The sequence below is a fragment of the Aplysia californica genome, unplaced genomic scaffold (assembly GCF_000002075.1).
Source record: "Aplysia californica isolate F4 #8 unplaced genomic scaffold, AplCal3.0 scaffold00069, whole genome shotgun sequence".
In the NCBI taxonomy this organism is placed as follows: Eukaryota; Metazoa; Mollusca; class Gastropoda; order Aplysiida; family Aplysiidae; genus Aplysia; species Aplysia californica.
In genome coordinates this window covers 1,299,986-1,319,708 of record NW_004797339.1, presented here as the reverse complement: position 1 = coordinate 1,319,708, position 19,723 = coordinate 1,299,986, and the positions used below count along the sequence as shown (strand labels likewise).

Here is a 19,723-nt window from a genome sequence, read left to right as displayed (position 1 = left end):
TAAGTATGCATAGATAAACTTGCATTTTATTACAGTGTGTGTGTGTGTGTGTGTGTGTGTGTGTGTGCGCGCGCGCTTGTTTTTGTCTAAAAAAGAAACAGAAAATGCTAATTCCAATTATGAAAAAAAAGTAAATCGGATACTGTATTATTTTACTACTTACAGTGACAGGGGGGAAAGAAGACTTTTAAGCATGATTATTTTAGTCTACTAAACCTTATATCTGTTTTATAAAACCAAAGAAAGGAATTCTGAATGTTTAAAGATGTAAAAACAGAATACATTTTTTTAAAGTGATTTAAATCACTGAGTTTTATTTTTAAAATCAAATTGATTTAAATTTTTTTAATCAATTGATTTAAATCGACCTGATTTAAATCAACCCAACCCTGGTTTCCAATTATGGAAAAAAAAGTAAACTGAGGACTGTATTACAATAAATTTTACAGTGACAGGGGGGAAAGCAGACTTTTAAGCATGATTATATTAGTCTACTAAACCTTATATCTGTTTAATAAAACCAAGGAAAGGAATTCTGAATGTTTAAATATGTAAAAACTGAATACATTTTTTTAAAAGTGATTTAAATCACTGAGTTTTATTTTTTTAATTAAGTTGATTTTAAAAAATTTAAAATCAACTGATTTAAATCAACCCAGTTCTGATTTCAATTATGGAAAAAAAAAGTCAATTGAATACTGTATTATTTTACAGTGAAAGGGTGGAAAGCAGACTTTTAAGCATGATTATACTAGTCTATTAAACCTTTTATCTGTTTTATGAAACCAAGGAAAGGAATTCTGAATGTTGAAATAAGTAAAAACTGAATAAAAATATTTTTTTAAAGTGATTTAAATCACTGATTTTTATTTTAAAAATCAAGTTGATTTAAATTTTAAAAAATCAACTGATTTAAATCAACCCAACCCTGATAAAAAACTAATGTGTTTGTTTTCACTTTCAGGAGATCGAGTCGGGCGATCGGCCCGATACATTTTTCTTTTATCTGACAATGTATTTTTAGTCAAACACTCGCTGGGCATAAGATCGGTTTCACCCTTCTCCCTCCGACAACACACTATTTGGAACAAGCAACTGCAGCAAACCTGCACTTATCACTACATTCTACATGGCATTGGACAGAAGGGCGAGAGCCTAGCTGGCTGTTGCTGGATCGATAACAATAACAACAGCAACATAAGATCTGCCATTTGTTTTTATACCATTTTTTTAGTGCAGTTTCAGTTCTTTGGTTAAGTCCCTTTTGCGATAAAGACCGTTCAATTACAATTAGGGCCAACTGAAAAAGTAAAAGAGTAATAGATCTAGTATTCTTTTCGCGAGAAGCAAACCTTCCCACTTTTCGTGGTCATGGATAAAGGCTGCAAAAATGTCCTCCCCTCAAACATCATAAATTTAAAATTTTAATTTTGGCATAGCTTTTCTGTTTTCACCAGTAAATGTCCCTGGTTTTCACTTTTACCAATTTACTTGCAAGTTAGGCCAATTTTAACCAGAGTCTACAGCACAAAATTCTACACTAAGTGTAGAATTCTGTGGTCTACAGTCTACATAACAAGAGGGGCCACTTCTCTCTCTGAGCCAATTAAAAAAGTATCCTCAAAATTTGGTGGCGCCCTCTTCGCAAATGCGCACCCTTTGCGAACAGAGTTACCCTACTTGAGTTTAAAAAATCAAAGTGAAACTAGCAAGTTTTTTAATAAATTTCGGGAGAACACTTTTTTTAAATGGTTACGCTGACAAAAAACCTCTTCCAGAGGAACGCGTGATTGTTTTCTTCGTTTAATTTGACTTTAGAATGAAAGGCGAGGGGTCATTAAAATAAATAAAACCTAAAACTCCGCACTGAGCGAACCCGAACTGCTGATGAACAGCAGTCGATCTGCGCACGCAAGAACAAGACCAAGAAGGTGCTATTCCTATTCTTCTTCTGGAAAAACGAAAGAGAGCTTCAAAACAGACTGCAGCGCCATCTAAAGCAAAGAGCGAACTTCCGGCGGACACTTTTTTGGCTGAGTGGCCCATCTTGTTATGTACTATCCACAGAATTCTGTGGTACTATCTTTATTTCAACAATTTTAAAATTGGACCGCATCGCCGTATACCGGAAGCATTCGTAGCATGGCAAAGTTACCTCTCTTGCTTTCGCTTGTTGGCCTAGGCCTACCCACCCGTGAATTCTGAATAGTGCAGTGCACTCAGCTCAGCATCTTACGTAGAATCTAGATCTAGGCCAAGCAGAAGGCTTGTTGTGTGTCAGAAAGACAGTAACATTAACAATACCATTTGATTGAATGGGATGGAAGTAAAAGAACAGTAAAGGAACTTGGAAATAATACAGGTAGATCTACATGTTTCATGGGATACCTTTACTTTATCCTCTCAGGAACAGTGGGTAGGGTGGAGGGTGAATCCTCCGGTTCACCTCCCCTCTCTACTTTCACTTTCAATGTTCAATTTTGCATTTTATGTGAATGAAAAGTGAAGAGTACACTCGCCAGACGTTCATATGACAAAATGACATCCTATTACTAGGGTCTAGATATAGATCTAGATCTAGATCTAGTGTCTGAAGGATGTTGTTGAAGGCCTAAATTTAACAATAGGTCCATCCTTTAGATAATTTACTAGATTAGATCTAGATCTAGATCTAGATATATAGACTCTAGATCTAGAAAATCTAGATGTAGATATCTAGATCTAAATCTAGATATAGATCTATAGCCTATGTACGGCATACCGTCAGTTGGCACGCATTTGGCCCAAAATTGGACAACCAGACAATTATGCGATAATCTGGAATGCTGTCTGCTAAACAATTATGTTCAACATTGTTTTGTTTTCAAGTTCAACAATTTTGAGCAGAATCAGACACCTGTGTGAGCAGAAATGATCCATTTCATCTCCAAATGTAAGAACCGCATTCAGCCATTACGGCTTGCAGATGCGCAATACATCTTTGGAAATAAGCTATTGGTTCTACAATCGTACCCGCAGGATTCGTTTCGCATTTTTATTCAGTTTATAAGGTGTCTAGTTACCGCCACAAACCATTCGCTGCTCTTTGTTTTAACAATTGGCGCCCGTAGGGGGGTGACGATATGGGGTACAATTTTTTGATGGATGTACCCCATACCGTCACCGTATTTTTTACTTGGTGCGTGACTTGAAAAATAGTTATTTCTTGGGGAGTGCTTATTTAGGCCACATATGGCCTAAATAAAGTAAGGGAGGGGGGGTTTAGCTTATTTAGGCCACAGGTGGCCTAAATAAGGTAAGGGAGGGGGGTTTTGCTTATTTAGGCCTAAATAAGGTCACCCTATTTCTTGACGGACTATGGATGGCATCTTAGTACTTTAGATTTTTTAGTTTCTATGATTTGATATAGATCTAGATAGATCTATTTAGACACGGATTCATTAGAAAATGAGCGACTTTAGATTTTTCTTTTTTAATGTTTGAAACAAATTTATATGAAGGAAACTCTATCCTGTTGTATGTAATGATGATGATGATGTTCCTCTGTCCAATGTATACACATGTTGTGATGATTTTCTTCCAGCCACTGTTTCCACATGTTGTGATATTGTTCCTGCTCTTACTGCTTCTGTTTCAGAAGAAAAACTTGCTGGCCCTCCCCCAACTGCCCTTGTCTCTAGTTGTGAGTGGTCAGTTGATGCCCTAGACTTTTCGACCACAGGTCTGGAATTCTCGGGGATCGAATGTACCCCCGAGGACTTCCTGGATCCTGCAGCAGAGTTTCAGCTACCTTTGGTTTCGACCCCAGCTCGGGATCCTGTGGATAACCAGGACTATGTCTATTGTCTACCTGAACAGGCATTGAGACCATTGGAAGATGAAACTGTGGTGACATCCCAAGCCCCCCAAAAACTGCCTCAGGACAACAGTTTTGCTTTGTCCTTGACAGTCTAATTGATCACGCCATTGCCACTGGATGGATGGCATCAGACCAAATCGAACCTAAGGAGAACGAGGGGGCATACAGAAAATACCTTGATTTGTACAATCAACTCATTCCTGCCCCCTCGTTCGTCAACCTGCCCATACCAGCAAGCTGGAACTATCTAAGGTTTCAACACAGAGAAGCCGGCTAAGGTCCCTACATACATGTCTTACGGGCAAAGTACAAAGCATGGGAGGAGGCGAAGAAATTGGAAGAAGAAAAGAAAAAGGAAGAAGTGGAAAAGAAGAAGAGAGAAAGGGAGAGAAAAGGGTGGAGAAGGAAGAAGAGAAAAGAGGAGAAAAAGTAACTAAGTTGGAGAAGCAGAGAACAGGGAAGAAGAAGAAGAAACAACAGGGAAATTCATGTATGTGTGCGAGTAAGATGTTCATGTGAGTTTGTTGTGATACATGTGGAAGAGTAAAATGAAGCATTCAAGTACTTGTGTGTGAGTAAAAGATGTTAATAATAATAATAATAATAAATGACATTTATATAGCGCTCAACCCCTAATAAAGTACACAGGCTCTGAGCGCTTTACAATACAGTACAACATACAACAGTAACATGAAACGTTATGTTCTGACTAAAGAAAATTATTCCAAATATTCATCTTATTAATTTAAAAACAGAAACGACTTCAGCTGACCTTTGAATGAATCTAGATATTAGATTTAGATATTTAGTTGACGAAGTGGCTAGCCGTACTTTACTGCCAGTCTAGCCGTACTTAGATCTAGGTTTGGCCCTATCGACTCAAGTCTGTTAGGTGCACAGGTCTCATTAGATCTAGATCTTGATCTAGATCTTGATCTAGATATCTAGATCTAGTAATTATTCAGGTTCAAATAATGAAAGGGCTGGATTGTACTTACCGGACCACCCGTCTCGGCCCATGATTACTACGCACGCCTAGCCTAACTACGCACTAGAGGTGTGCGAGTAACGAGTCCAGACTCGAGTACTCGAGTAATACATGCCGCGAGTCCAGACTCGAGTCACAAGTAAATTACTCGAGTAAGGACTCGAGTCCAGACTCGAGTCTGTAGGGGGAAAAACAAAAAAAGAAGGAGAAAATTTTGGGGGGTTTTTTAAGTTAAGAATAGATAAAAGAAACATTCTAATAAGCAATTTTTTAAACTGAAGGAAAATAAACAACAAAAACAAATAAAATCCCTTCCCCCAAAGGAAAAAAACGAAAGAAAACCCCAGAGAAAAGGAAACCACTGTTAAAAACCCACGATGACCAATCAAACTTCTTTTTTTTATGAAGTGCACTGTCTGAGGTTTACAGTCTGTGTACATTTTATTCTTACTGTTGTAACAGAATTATTTTTAAAAAATAAAAAATAAGATAAGATAAAGACCACCTCTATTCTAGCTTGGTTGTTATACAGTTGTAAGCTTCTCACTCACCCGGGGTGAGAGAGCGAGCCTTTTGGCTATTCTCTTCATGTGTGCGTTTACCGTGATACCCAGTGCAAACCACAGAATTCTAGATCTACACTTTTTAAAATTGAATTCTGTGGTGTAAACAAACGTTCCAGTCCTCTGTGTTAAAAACATGCAATTTTATCTGCGGGCATTGAAAGAGGGAGAGAGAAGAGAGAGAGAGAGGAGTAGCCTAGATATAGCGAGATCTTCTGGGCTAAACAAAATGCCAATTAAGGTAGTTCGGCTCTATTCTAAAAGTGAAATAGCCGTAGCATCTTTGTAGACCGCCAAATTAGTTTTACTTTTGTGTTATAATATCTTTTTTTTTTTAAAGGGGTTTGTCTATTTAATCATCCTCCCCGATAGGAAGTATTCAGAAATTAGGAAAAACCGGTTTTGTTTCACACCGGTTGAGAATAGCCAACGCTGGCAAGTCTCACCCGGGGTGAGAGGTCGATCACATTTTTATTCTCACCTGGGGTGAGAATAGCCACTTCCTAAGATAAAATAAAATACATACGGTATTAACAGCATATGTCTAGAATTGCAATAAGCCTACTCAAGCACCCTCCTAGGAAGGCACTCTATTTTCTGTCCGATATTCAACAAAACTTTTTTTGAAACCCACTAAAATTCCCTTTCGGGATACTATTACTCGAGTAATTACTCGAGTCTTAAGAGTTGTGGGACTCGAGTAATTACTCGAGTCCAGAGCAGATACTCGAGTGTGGACTCGAATCTTAATATGCTGGACTCGCACACCTCTACTACGCACTCATAGTCATAGTACTCTGCGTGCGGACAAAAGGTAGTTCCACGGGCGACTTCGCGCACGCAGAGCGAAGTCAGCGGCGACTGGCGAGGCGAGGTGAGCGAGAGGTGGTGATTGAGAGTGGGATGGGGATTTAACTTTGGTGGCCCACCGTGTATCATACCAACAGTGGGGATGGGGGGGGGGGCTTGCCCCCCTGGAAACTATAATAAAGAAAACACACAAAAATGCGAAACAATAACATGAGCGGACAGTCGTTTTTACATATCAATGTAACAACAGTGGGGGGAGGGGGGGTTTCAGGGGGGCTAGCCCCCCCTGGCAACAATAATTTAAACACTCACACACACATATAAACAATAGCATGATAAGTCACGAGCAGGGCCGATGGGGTTGCAATTATTATGCAAATGAGCTCTCGTGCGCATCTCTAGCCCTCCATTGTACTTTGCCGGACCAGGAGTAGGCCTAGGCCACAGAATTCTACACTAATAGAAGCGGAACTCCCTCTTCGCGATCGCCGATTTGCTGTGAGGAATTGAAACTAAAACATGGCGGCCGGTTGAGGGCACCTTTGGCTGCGCCGCACAGCGAGGCTTTGCGTTGCTATGCACGCTGATGCTAGTGGTAGGGCTTGGAAGACACCCAACATCAGTATTTTAAAACTTTCTTCGAAGAGGAAATATAGTGAAATAGTCTAGTACATTTTTATTGCCAACAATATGTCATAATTGGAAATGTTACAATGTTTTTGTATTTGTATTGTTGGTTTGTTGTTTTTTAAAATGATGGGATGGGATCTAGAACTAGATAGATCTAGATCTCAAGATATCTAGATCTACTAAAGATCTTCACAATCACAATACACTTGATAATAACACTAATTATGAACATTAATTCTGTTGGCAAAATATTTAGATATATAGTCTTGATTAGTACTAGATCTACGATAAGGCGATGCTGGCAGTAACATGCTCACTACAATAATATTGTCATTAAGCTTAAGGCCATCCAAAGCAAGCAAAAAAGAATAATATAAGCCTTTTGTCCAATTTACTAGAAAGAGATAAATAAATTGAGCTTATATTGAGGAAATGTATTATTTCTCACTTTAAGAATTCATCTGTGTTTGCATCAGTAGTGTGTACAACAACATGCTTTGTTTAAAGCACGTGCGAGTCTAACAAATACAAGAGTAGAGATTAGAGAATGTGTCGGTTGCACATAAAATACATAGGCCTATTGTACATGCTGCCAAAAACACAAAAATGCAGAAAAGGCCTCAAAATATTGGTTTACACATAAAAGCCAATAATGCAAAACAAAGTAAACAAGAGTGGAACTGGCATATGTTTCCTGAATATATGTTCAAAGTCATTTTCTGTATGTTGGGAGTGTGATTTCTAATGCATGAATGATAGGCTCATTTAGATGTAATAATGAAGAAACTTGTGTCTACAGTCACAACAGAAAGAGTTCCATGGCGAGTGATCACTGGTCAAGGATTTCAGAGCTGTGTGCATTTTGAGAAAAATGTATCCCCATACCCTGGATCACATGTCGAGGGGATGGGCTTGTCCCTCTGTAATCCCCGCACACAGTAAACAAACACATATTTTTGAACACGAATAAGAAAAAATAAGTGGTCTCTTGTTACGGATCAAATTGAAGTCATGTTTCAATTCGATTAATTGATAAAAGTGGGTATCGCAATGCGTTGGCTACCCCTGCCCTATAGGACTATGCTATTTAATAAATGCATTCGTCAGACCTGGAATCTTTAATGCCCGCACACAGTAAACAAACACACATTTTTGAACACGTATAAGAAAAAATAAGTGTTGTCTTGTTACGGATCAAATCGAAGTCCTGTTACAATTCAATTAATTGATAAAAGCGTGTATCGCAAGGCATCGGCTAACCCAGCACTATTACGCTATTTTATAAATACATTCGTCAGATCTGGAATATTTAATCTTTAATTTTTAATCCCCGCACACAGTAAACAAACACATATTTTTGAACACGTATAAGAAAAAATAAGTGTTGTCTTGTTACGGATCAAATCGAAGTCCTGTTACAATTCAATTAATTGATAAAAGCGTGTATCGCAAGGCATCGGCTAACCCAGCACTATTACGCTATTTTATAAATACATTCGTCAGATCTGGAATATTTAATCTTTAATTTTTAATCCCCGCACACAGTAAACAAACACATATTTTTGAACACGTATAAGAAAAAATAAGTGTTGTCTTGTTACGGATCAAATCGAAGTCCTGTTACAATTCAATTAATTGATAAAAGCGTGTATCGCAAGGCATCGGCTAACCCAGCACTATTACGCTATTATATAAATACATTCGTCAGATCTGGAATCTTTAATCTTTAATTTTTAATCCCCGCACACAATAAACAAACACACATTCATGAACACGTATAAAAAAATAAGTGGTCTCTTGTTACGGATCAAATTGAAGTCTAGTTACAATTCAATAATTGATAATAGCGCGCATTGCAATGCATTGGCTAACTCAGCATTATACGCTATTTAATAATACATTCGTCAGATTTGGAATCTTAAATTATAATCATAAATTATATGAGCCCGCGCGTGGAAAGTGAAAGTGAAAGGAATTGAAAATGCTTTCAAAAACAATTATGAAAGTAACATAATTAAAGTAGGACTACATGTGCTTATAAAGGCCCAAAAAGGTGTATGGATGCGGAAATTAATGTTTCGAATGAAAATAAGACACTATCTCTACTACTACTACTGTAGCATGCGGTCAAAAATTTGATGCGCAACTTATTATCAAATATCTAGGCTACTGAACTATCGAACACCTAGATCTAGATTCTCCTACTTTTACACAATGACTTAGATCTATATCAATTCGTCTTAACCGATGAGTATTTTTTTCAAACATTTGTACACATCTATAGGTTCTATATTATTCTAGAAATTTCTTTAAAGAAAATTCTTTAATAAATACTAGCCAAATATTTCAACAAAAAAAAACCAGTCAATGGTTTCTACAGATTTTTAAAAGGTTTTTAGCTATAGCTAATTCTCTTTTAGAAGCAAGTCCGTCCTTTTTTCTACTTCTGCTGGCGTCATAAAGTTAATTATTGAACGCATGTTTTGAGAACATTAATTAGATCTAGATCTAGATCTAGTGAAAAAATATGTTCAGTGTAAAACAAATTTCTTGTAACAAGTTGTGCTACTAAAAAATTACGTAGGCCATATGCGTATGCAAAATGTGTGTGGGAAGCTAGAGGTGCTGTGAACAATCCCATCCGTGTTACGATTTTTTTCACAGTTCTGTAGATCTTATATTTATAAACTCTCTATGTCTGCTGTTTCTCTTGTTGCACCCAAAAACACAACAATTTAAAACCTTAATTCCAATCTCTAGTTGCACAGTGAATTCTGTAAATCAAAATTACAAACTGGACAGTAAATGTTCCACTTTTCACTCGTTTGTAAAAGCCGCTCTTGCTGTAAAAGCTATAGGGTTACTTCCGAAAACGATAAATCGTGCCCTCAAGACGCCATTGTTTTCAGTCTTCAATTCCTCACAGGTCACGTGGTACAGTTCCCGTTCTATTAGTGTAGAATTCTGTGGCCTAGGCCAAGCCAGCAGAGTCGCGAGCAAATAAAAATAGTGGACCACGTGATTAGATTGACCAATTAGCCTCAAGGTGTCAGGGTCATGGGTCAAAGGGCACAGTGGCACGGTCGTGATGACTAAAAAACCCGGTAAGAGACGTCAGTCGATTGCTGGCAGTTGAAAAGTTAGGATGTAAAAAACTGAGTAGGAGAGTGAGTAGGGGAGCTCGGAAACGAAGAACAGCGGGCCACTAGGCACCAGGGGCGCCACAGCGAAAGTAGCTCCGACCGGTAGTCCTATAAACTACAATCTCACCCATGAAAGTCAGTAAGGCACCTTTTGGTTTTGTCTGAAATACAAATACTTTAGGCATTGCAAACAAAAAATTTCATTTACAATTCAGCCATCAATATTAAGTACGGCTTGACTGACAGTCTAGCCGTACTTATCTTAGGCCCTATTAACATTAGAAAACAGGAGGTTTAAAATACAAACACTGTCATTAAGGCACCTGGTTTCGTCTCAAATACAAATACTTTAGGTACTACACACTAAAAATTTATATTTACAATTCAGTAGGCCTTTTTTTTTTTTTTAATGGTCATATTAAGAATAAGTACGGCTAGACTAGTCTAGCCGTCATTAAGTACGGCTAACCTGCATTTTACCTCTGCTTACTTCGGTAATTCCAGTTTCCATTTTATTCACACTTTTAGAGAATTTGGGAGGATTTCCGTAACGAGCAACCACTTTCAGACAGAAGTAGAACAGAGAGGTAGAGGATAGCCCTTCTATGGGTAGGGGTAACTCCGGTAAGTCAAGTTAGGTTTGGGATAGGGTTTGATCTCTTCTTCAACATTGTGTTTGTTTGGGTGGTCGCTCGTCACAAGTCCTTCCGAGAATTTGGATAAAAGTTGTATAGTATAACACAGAGATAGCTCGAATTCGTAGGGACTGGTGTCGGTAGTTCGAGGGATATGTGATTAGTGTTATGGCATTGGCTGTGTCAAAGAATCAAAGGAAGCAACACAGATTGGGTCGGAACAGATTTTTTTCATTTTTCCATGCCATTTTGTTAGATCAGATAGTTTAGATCTATTCCTATTGACTTTAAATTGAAATTTGAGAGAATTTGAAGTTGACAGATTGAGAATGAGAAACACGATGAGCAACGCTTTCGAGTTTGATCGGTAATGAGCCTACCGAGACAGTTTAATTTTGCGGGTCAATGGGAGCAGTCTTTAGTCTGCACCAATCGACCGGTGAACAATTTGACAAGATAAGCATCGCAACAAGTAATCAGCAACGTGATGATGAAACAATGCAGCCCTACCCTGCCTCTCCCACCACGCGTGTAGTAGTCCTTTGCAAAGAGTGGTGGGGCGGCAGATTGTGTGATGCACAACCTCTCCTCTTGTCCGCTCTACATAAGCCTAGCTAGGCCTAGGACCAAGGAACGCGCAGAGGGCATGTGTGTCGACCAGCGCGTTTAAAAAGCACAGCTAGCTACTTCTGTGAATGGGGGGAGGGGTGGTATACTACCGACCTTGCCTTTTTCCGTTTTTATATATTATTAATTATTTTGTCTCAAGTGCACTTGCTCAAAAAAACATTGAGTTTAGACCTCTACGGTGTCGTAATTAGTTCGACTATTCCGTGTTTGCGTTCGAGCTTCGCGCACTTTTCTAACAAAGATAGAGAAGAAGGAAAAACGGGACCGCTGGCACAGTTCAACTGATGCATCTTCTTCTTCTCGATCGCATCACACTTGAAGTCTGGTATCTGTCATAAATTGGGCCGTCCTGCTCTGTTCATCTGTCGGCCCGTATAGCTTCTCTTGTAGTGTCAGTGGGGTTGGCCACGTTTCCTGTCTCAGGGCCCGGTGTGTCTTGCAGTACTGTAGAATGTGTTCAACAGTTTGGTCCGCCTCTCCACACTGGCATTTTGGTGATTGTACTAGTTTAAAACATTTGTACATGTATTTGTCTCAGTCTTGTGTGTTGTGTCCTTAGTTGGAAGATAATCACTTGTTCTTTTCGGGGCAGCTCATGGTAGCTATTTGGTGTCTGTGGTGCTTTAAATAGTGTATTTATAATAGTTTTTATTTCTGTGTAGTTGACGCTGTTGTCTGGTTGCTCTTTCTGTGCTTCTAGTTTGACCATCAGTGTGATGGAATCCATCCACTGCAGCATGATCCTCAGACATGGGATGTCCTCAATTACTTTTCGTAGCCTTGGTAGTTTGCCGGCAGTGATTGCCTGCAGTACAGAAATGACATCAGTTAGGAATACTGCTTGGCTTTGGGCGTCTACCACATTCTTGATGATGTTTGCTGCATGTATTAGAGCCTCCGTCTCTGCCCTGTAGTTTGTACAATGTCGCCCTGTTGGGACTGCCTCTGCTTGTCGTCGTCCATTTGGGAATTGTACGTACACTCCAGTTCCTCCTCTTTCACAGCATCAGTGGCAGATCCATCCGTATAGATCCTTATCCATGCTTATCGGGGGTATCTTTGTTCAAGCATGGACAGGGTGAGGGACTTCTTGCTCAGGTCACTGTGGTCATCTTTTGTGGTGAACATAGGAATGGACGTGTGTATAATTATGTTTGTGTTTTTCTTTACCCATGATGGTGGCTCTGGGGTATGGTTAATCATGTTCACTGTGGCTGGAAGATGGTCCTGTAGGGATCTTTGGATTTTTCTGCTTTCTTTGATGAAGTTGGATCTTTTAAGTCTTGTGGTGTTTGATCTGGCTGTTCTTATATGCAGTATATGATCCTTCATAGCTGTGGCCTTGGTGTACTGTATGAGGGCCTTGCATTCCCATCTCCTCTGCAGGGCCACTGTAGATGTTGTTTGTTCCATCTTTTCTATAGAGGCGTTGACCTCATTGCTCCAGTGATCATTCGGAGAGCCTGGTTTTGCACTTTCTCCAGAGTATATTTGTGAGTCTGTGCTGCTGTCATTCATGCACTGGATCCGTACTCGAAATGGAGCCTGATTGCACCCAGATAGGCCTGTCTAAGTGTTTTCTCATTTGCTCCCCACTGAGTCCCTGCTAGTTTTCTCATGATGTTAAGTTTCTTCCTGGCTTTAGTTTCTGCATTTTGAATGTGTTGTTTCCATGTGAGACGCTTGTCAAAGATTATTTCAAGATACTTCTGTTGATTCTCAAACTTTCAGGGTTTTTTTGTCCCATGTGAGGTGTTTTGGCTCAGCCTGGCTGAGAGTGAAGATTGTAGCAGAAGACTTTTCTTTGTTTATAGTTACACACCAGGTTTTGGTCCATGTAGTGAGTTTGTCCAGTGCAAGTTGCATGCGATATTTGGCAGTAGTGACGTATTCCTCAGAGCACCAAAGAACCAGGTTGTCTGCTTACAATGCGGCATGTATTCCTTTGAGCAGTTCTTTCATGGGGTCATTGATGAAGAGGATAAAGAGCAAAGGTGATATGACTCCACCTCGGGGCACTCCTTGTCGCAGCAGCATTTTCCGTCCTTGATATCCATCCACCAGCACACATGCTCTTCTGTTGTATAGATAAGATTTGGTCCATTGGTAGCCTACATGGTGCCTTGGATACCACTTCTGAGAAGCTGACTAGTTGACCCTCCTTCCAAACCTTGTCAAACGCTTTTTGTAGGTCAATAAATGTTGCTAGCATCACTTTCTGTGCCTGGAAGGAGTCCTCTATAACTTGGGACGAGTAAGTTGTTTGGTCCTCCGTGCTCCTGAACTGACGGAATCCAGCTTGTTCTGGTACTAAGATGTATTGTGCCTCTAGGTACCGCTGCATTCTTCCAGCTATGATGCGCTCCATTGTCTTACCTACATAGCTTGTGAGGCTGATAGGTGTATAACTTAATGGTTGTGCCTTACTTTTCCCTGGCTTGAGGATCGGGATCATCGTTGCTTCTTTCCAGCACTGAGGTACTTGCCCATTTTTCCAAGTTAAGTTGAATGTATCCAGTAGATTCTGTAGGGCTGTGTTGCCCAGGTGTTGTAACATTTTGTTTTTTTAATTCATGTGGGCCTGGCAATTTTCTTTGCTTTAGTTGATTGATTGCTTTTTTCAGCTCTTCCATGGGGATGTCTTTCTCCTTTGCTTCCAGGATGTTTTTTGTACTTTTTCTTCTTTCCTCTTGTCTGACTTCTTTTTGTCTCTCTCTTGGTATTTTGATGTTGCTTTCTTGAGCATATGCTTTTACAAAGGTATGTGCTTCCCTTTTCTCCTTTTCCATCTCTCCTTCAACTTCTAGAGTGATCTTGGCACTTTTATTTTCTTCGTCGTTTAGCCCCTTTACAAGCCTCCATAGTTTTGTGGTGTCCTTTTCCAGGTTAAGTTTGTGCGTTTTGTCTCTCCAGCTTTTCCTAGTGCACTCCAATTTGGTTTTGAGATAATGGGCTTTACACCTCTGTAGCTTGTTGTTGTTTTCTATCCCTGAATGTGATTCGGCTTCTTCTCTGGCCTTGATGAGGTCGTTATGTGTTTTCTGGAGTTCAAGCGTCCAGTGTGGGGTGTAATTTTTCCATACCCCTCTAGGTTTCTTTTGCTGACTTAAGGGTGTTTTCATTGAACTCTGTGATAGCATTGATAATGTTTTTGTCGAAGACTGATGTTCTTTTTCAGCTCATTAGTTCTTATGCTGAAAAGTCTCCAGTCTGCCTTTTTGTAGTTCCATCTTGGCCTTTTCGGGCTGTCCTTTGGCAGGCTCTCTACTATGGTAAGAAGAACAGGGCGATGGTCACTTCCTCCAAGCTGGGTTTACACTTTTCTACTTAGGTGTCTATGCAAGTTTTCTGTGCAGAGTGCTATGTCTGGAGTCATAGTTGAATGCCAAGCTCGAGAATAAAATGTGGGTTGATCTAAAGGATCGTTCACAAGCAGAAGATGGTTTTCATCCTGCCAAGCCTCTATTTCTTCTCCTCTCCTGTCTAGTCTGTTATGACCCCAACTCTGGGACTGGCTGTTGAAATCTCCAGCGATGAGAAAGTCTATGTCTGGGACTTCAATGGTTTCTAGCACAAGGTTTTTATCGTTTGGACAATAATAGTTCACTTGATCCTGAGTGCCTCTGCTGGTGGTGATCCTGTTGTGGGTATATTGAGCCTCTCCTGTATATATTTTCTTGATTTCAACGGTAATTAGGTTATTTCTTACCAGAGTCAATACTCCTTTTTTTCTACCTTGGCGATCGTTTCTGAAGCACTGATTTATATAATATCCCTTTACCTTAAAGCTTGCCTCCTCCTGCAGGTGTGTTTCCTGTATACATCTGATGTGTATTTCATTATCTTTTAGAAAGTTTTCCAGCTCTGTTTTCTTGTTTGAGATTCCTCCGGCATTCCAGTGCATAATATTAAGATTTTTCCTTACCTGTTCTGTGTTCTTGTTACCAGTCACTTTTCTTCCTCGTCTCCTGGTACTCCAAGACGATGGAAGGCCCTCCAGTCGCTGGGGTGGACCCCTTCGAGGCTTGGGGCCCGGCACTGCACCTGCCTGGTGGGTCCGCACACGACGAGCACCATATCTAACGTTACCTACTTCAAGTGTCATATATTGCAGTATTACGTGGTATTGTGGTTCTCTAGAGTGCGCCTTGAGGCCCAATACCTCCGATTTCAGCACTCTCCAGGTCCTACGACCTACCCTGGGAGCACAGGGAGGAATTGTTGCCAGATCCCATCCGTAGCCGGACTTAATGCGGTCCTTTTCCGCATGATGCTCCAGTCAGAGGACTCTAGGGCATTCATTTAATGACGTGGTAGTGCCACACCTACCAGCTCACCCCGTCCTGGTAAGAGCATAGCCAGTTGGTCCGGGGCTGCTTATTCAACATATTCACAGCTAACCTCTATTACAGTGGCCGTTCCCAATCCGCCACCTGGGACCCGCCGGGTCGGGGATGGTGGCCCCAGCCCGGGACGGATGCATGATTTGAAGTAATCAGTGTTGACCTATCTGTGTGCTACTGTAGTGAGTTTTCACAACCACATTTCTGTTGAACTTTTTATCTGTGCAAATCAATGGGCCTATTCCATGAGCGGTCCACCAAATTTTGACAAAAAGAACATGATGAAATCAACTCAGCATCATGTGAAATATTGACTAGAAAGGTTTATTGATGTAGTTTTTAACTCAGAAACAGTAGAAACCTTCTCTTTCATTAAAAAAAAAAGACATGGAGAAAAAGGAGAAAGAAAAATTTCAAGACAAAAACAAAAATACCATTTAGTAAGGAAATTTTTTTCTTATGATAGTGATAGAATAAAGTAATCAAGTTATCTAAATGTTTGTATACTCTCCTAGCATGTACTTTGCTGGAATGCAAAAACAGTTCCTTATTAAATGCATAAATGTTATGATCGCATTAGACAGAATGTCCACCTCTCATGCCATTGTAACATGTAACACAAAACATACAGAAAAGCTTTTCTTCACAATTAAAAAAAGAGCCCTATAACCGAATGCTTTCATTGAAAGTATTAAGTTGATGATACGGAATAACTCTGTAATATCAGCTCGTGTGAAACATGTCTCTGAATCTTCTAAAGTGTAGTCCAATTCATGTAACACAAAGTAAAGAGGGAACAACAGAGTTTTTATTTCGTCTCTGTTTTTGATTGCTGGGTTCAACGAAGTACGGTATGGCTTTATGCCACTGAGGCGTCACGCTTGCTGTGAAGGAGAACCCAGGTCACTCCAAAAAGTTGCAGGCTAACGGGGCTCTGGTGAAACTGTGACAGGCCTAACAAGTCGGCAGCGGATTATTTATTCCTAAAAAGAACAATGAAAGCCCACGGCATCCCCCTGACCCAAACTCTTCGGCTGGCTACAGAGAAACGTCTCTTTCTTCCTGCGACACCCAAAAGGGTATAAGCGGCGGATAAAAGTAAAGTAAAGTAAGTTATTGTTTCGAGCAGATTGTGCATGCTTCATGAAGAAGGTGTTTATTATCAGTTATTGATTCATATATTAAGGAAGGTAAGCATTGGCAGATGGTCATGAACATCTTGAAGCAGAAATAAATTAGTGAATTATAAACTTCAAGATGTTCATGACCATCTATTCCAATGCTTATCTTCATTAATATGAATCAAGTGACTTCATTGGATCTGAGCTTGCTCATTATGTATTGGTTGAAACCGAATTATTTTTATTGATTTAATGAAGAAGAAAATAACAAAATAACGGAGAATTCATCTCCTTTTATTGATCCGAGTTTTTGTTGAACCCGAGTTCCACTGTATCATGAATTAGAAATGACTTGAGGGAAAGAGAGAAAGAGAGTGTTCAGACGTCAGAACTGTGCTATTTATGCTCCTGAAAGGAGACTTTTCATTGACAATGTGATGGAGTTGGAGTGTAACCTCTATATTCCCTTTTGTCACTGATGTTCCCCCAGGTTTCTTGTCATTGGGGGAGGGAGTTAAAGCCTTTCTTGTAAATCCCAGCACAAGATGACAGCACAGCCTTGGTGTCTGGGATAGCTGTTATTGGCCTCTACCTTCATCTTTGCGTTTTAGCTTTACCGTCAGCAGAAGTTGTAAAAGTCATGAGCTTGAAGCAAAAAACACCATTGGAATAAAACTGCGAAGAGAAGTCAAAAAGCCCTGAGTAATTCCATAAATATACTACAGTCAAATACGGGTAACAGGGAATTCATCGGGGATTGGAAATGTGTGTGAGATTTCCGTAATTCGTCATGTCCGTGAAAGCCCCAAATACAAAGAAAGAAAGAGAAATTCAAGGCAGATAAAAAGATGAGCGTATTGACAGTGTGAAAGCAAGAAGATGAATGAAAGTGGAAAGCAGATAATCTCACGTGTGCACAGCCGACCCCTACGTCATTCCTTTCCTCTCATTTCATTGGCTTACAAAAAGTTACGCCTCTTGCCATCCGCTCTGCGCGCATTCCACAGCATGATTGCATTCGTGGCGAGCAAATTTTGCAGTGCGGTCCACATCACTCCCTAACCCCCCCTTTCCTCCAGCCTCATGGTGAGACAAGGACCACGTTTTGGCTATAACAATAACAAAGAAACATCTACCTGTGGCCAGAAAGGCTGTAAAGCCGGGTCTTTAGTTGAGAATGCGAAGTGGATTTGTTCAAGAATCGAGTGTTGTGTGTTCGGGAACTCAGTGAAGTCAATACAAAGAAAACATAGGGACTGAAACAGAATCGAGCATTATGTTCGAGATACCCAAGAATTTGTGATTTCCGTGTTCGAGATTTATGAATTTCACTGTCGGCAAGAAAGAGAATCAGAGAAACCCTCTCTGACAAACCCTTCTAGAAATAAAAGTTGGTCTGGGAGCGAGAGCAGTGGGGTTTTTTTGCACAGTTAAAAAATTACAGAACAAAGACAATTACAGTCATTTGTTTTAGTAATGTGCCACGGGTTCAGTTTGGTACCTACCGAATTGAGATTCAGACACTAATCACACCAAAAGGAATTTCTGATTATATAAATGTTCCACATTTTAAAAGGAATTTCTGATCATGTGCTCAAAGTTGTGATATTTTCAAACAATAGTAAACGCATTTGACTAAGCACGGTAAGTGTCTTGAGCAAAGTTACTCAGATCAGAAAATGACATCTTTGAAACACAAGAAAAAGTTAGTGAATTGCAATATGCTTTTTTTCAGCCTTTCTGGAGACGCCACCGACAAGACACCCCTGGTTTTCAAGAACAATTGATTTTATTACAACTACTAGTGTAAAAATGCTTTTACATTGACTTAAACTCAATTTTAAAATAACTGTTCTATTTTCAGGTAAACTTGGAAGATCAGAATGCCTCTTGTAGTGATGTGTGGCTTTCCTGCTAGTGGCAAAACCACCCGTTGCCAACAGCTGTGCAGCCATCTGTCTTCTCAGTTTCCTTCAAAACAAGTTCATGTCGTCAATGAAAATGCAGAAGGCTCAAGCCGCAACGAATTGTACGCCAACTCTCATAAAGAACGTGAAGTGCGAGGAGACCTAAAGTCTTCCGTTCAGAGGCTTCTTAGTAAGGATGATGTTGTGATTCTGGACTCTATGAATTACATCAAAGGTTTCAGATATGAACTGTTCTGTGTAACTAAGTCTTGTCGGACTCCACACTGTGTGATATATTGTGTGACAGATGCAGAGACGTCCAAATCATGGAATCTTATGCGTGCTGAAAGCGAACAATTTGACCCTCTTTTGATGGATGAGCTTATCATGAGATTCGAATGCCCTTCTCCAAACAATCGCTGGGATAAACCACTGTTTTCAGTCGTGAAAGATGAAGAATTAGACTTTGCTACTGTATGTGATGCTTTATTTGAACAGAAAGCCCCAGCACCTAACCAGTCTACACAATCGCAGCCTTTGTCGTCCACTAATTTTCTGTATGAGCTCGATAAGAGGACACAAGACATTGTTACTGAAATTGTTAGTGCCCAAAAGACAGCAGTTCCTGGTGACGTGATCAAAGTAGCGGACAGCAAAGAGAGCATCACTGTGACTAGAACTGTGGGTTTATCAGAACTTCAGCGCCATAGGCGGCAGTTCATTACCTATACAAAGATGCACCCAGTGGATGACATTCAGAAACTTTCAAGCATGTTTATGCAGTACCTACAGAAGAGTTTAGATAATTAATATGTTCTGTCTTGTCTTGAATTTTTTTTTTGACCTGATTAAATTCAAAGATCTCAGACAAAGTTTGTTCTAATCTTTTTTTACCGGTACTTCGAGGATTACAGTCAAACCTCATTGTATTGCCCTCCGTTATACCGCCATCGCCACTTACTGCCAGGTTTTACCAATGTACGAAAAGGAGGGCCTATATAAACACTATTTACACCTTCACACCACCATCCGCCAACTGTCTGTATTTTACTGTCCTTGTTTAACTAATGTACAGCGGAAACCTGATATAACAG

The 19,723-nt window shown here is 39.9% G+C and overlaps 1 protein-coding gene across 4 annotated transcripts; it reads left to right on the top strand.

Moving 5' to 3' along the window:
- The first annotated feature begins 2,031 nt into the window (after positions 1 to 2,031).
- On the top strand, positions 2,032 to 19,501 carry LOC101858012 (protein KTI12 homolog). Of its 4 annotated transcripts, none has more exons than XR_004858313.1 (2): positions 2,032 to 2,362; positions 3,638 to 4,258. XR_004858313.1 is itself a non-coding variant. In XM_005093790.2 (2 exons), exon 2 carries the CDS (start codon positions 18,606 to 18,608, stop codon positions 19,437 to 19,439), a length of 834 nt encoding a protein of 277 aa, XP_005093847.1. In that variant the 5' UTR covers positions 2,032 to 2,362; positions 18,587 to 18,605; the 3' UTR covers positions 19,440 to 19,501. The 4 variants fall into 4 exon arrangements, 3 of the variants coding, with proteins under 3 accessions (XP_005093847.1, XP_035824490.1, XP_035824491.1); XM_005093790.2 differs by lacking the exon at positions 3,638 to 4,258 and adding an exon at positions 18,587 to 19,501; XM_035968597.1 differs by lacking the exon at positions 3,638 to 4,258 and adding an exon at positions 18,587 to 19,501 and having other exon boundaries at positions 2,057 to 2,076.
- Positions 19,502 to 19,723: the final 222 nt, after the last annotated feature.

What these genes read in the sequence shown, in the direction of transcription:
- LOC101858012 (XM_005093790.2), top strand. Translation starts at nt 18,606, where the DNA reads ATGCCTCTTGTAGTGATGTGTGGCTTTCCTGCTAGTGGCAAAACCACC.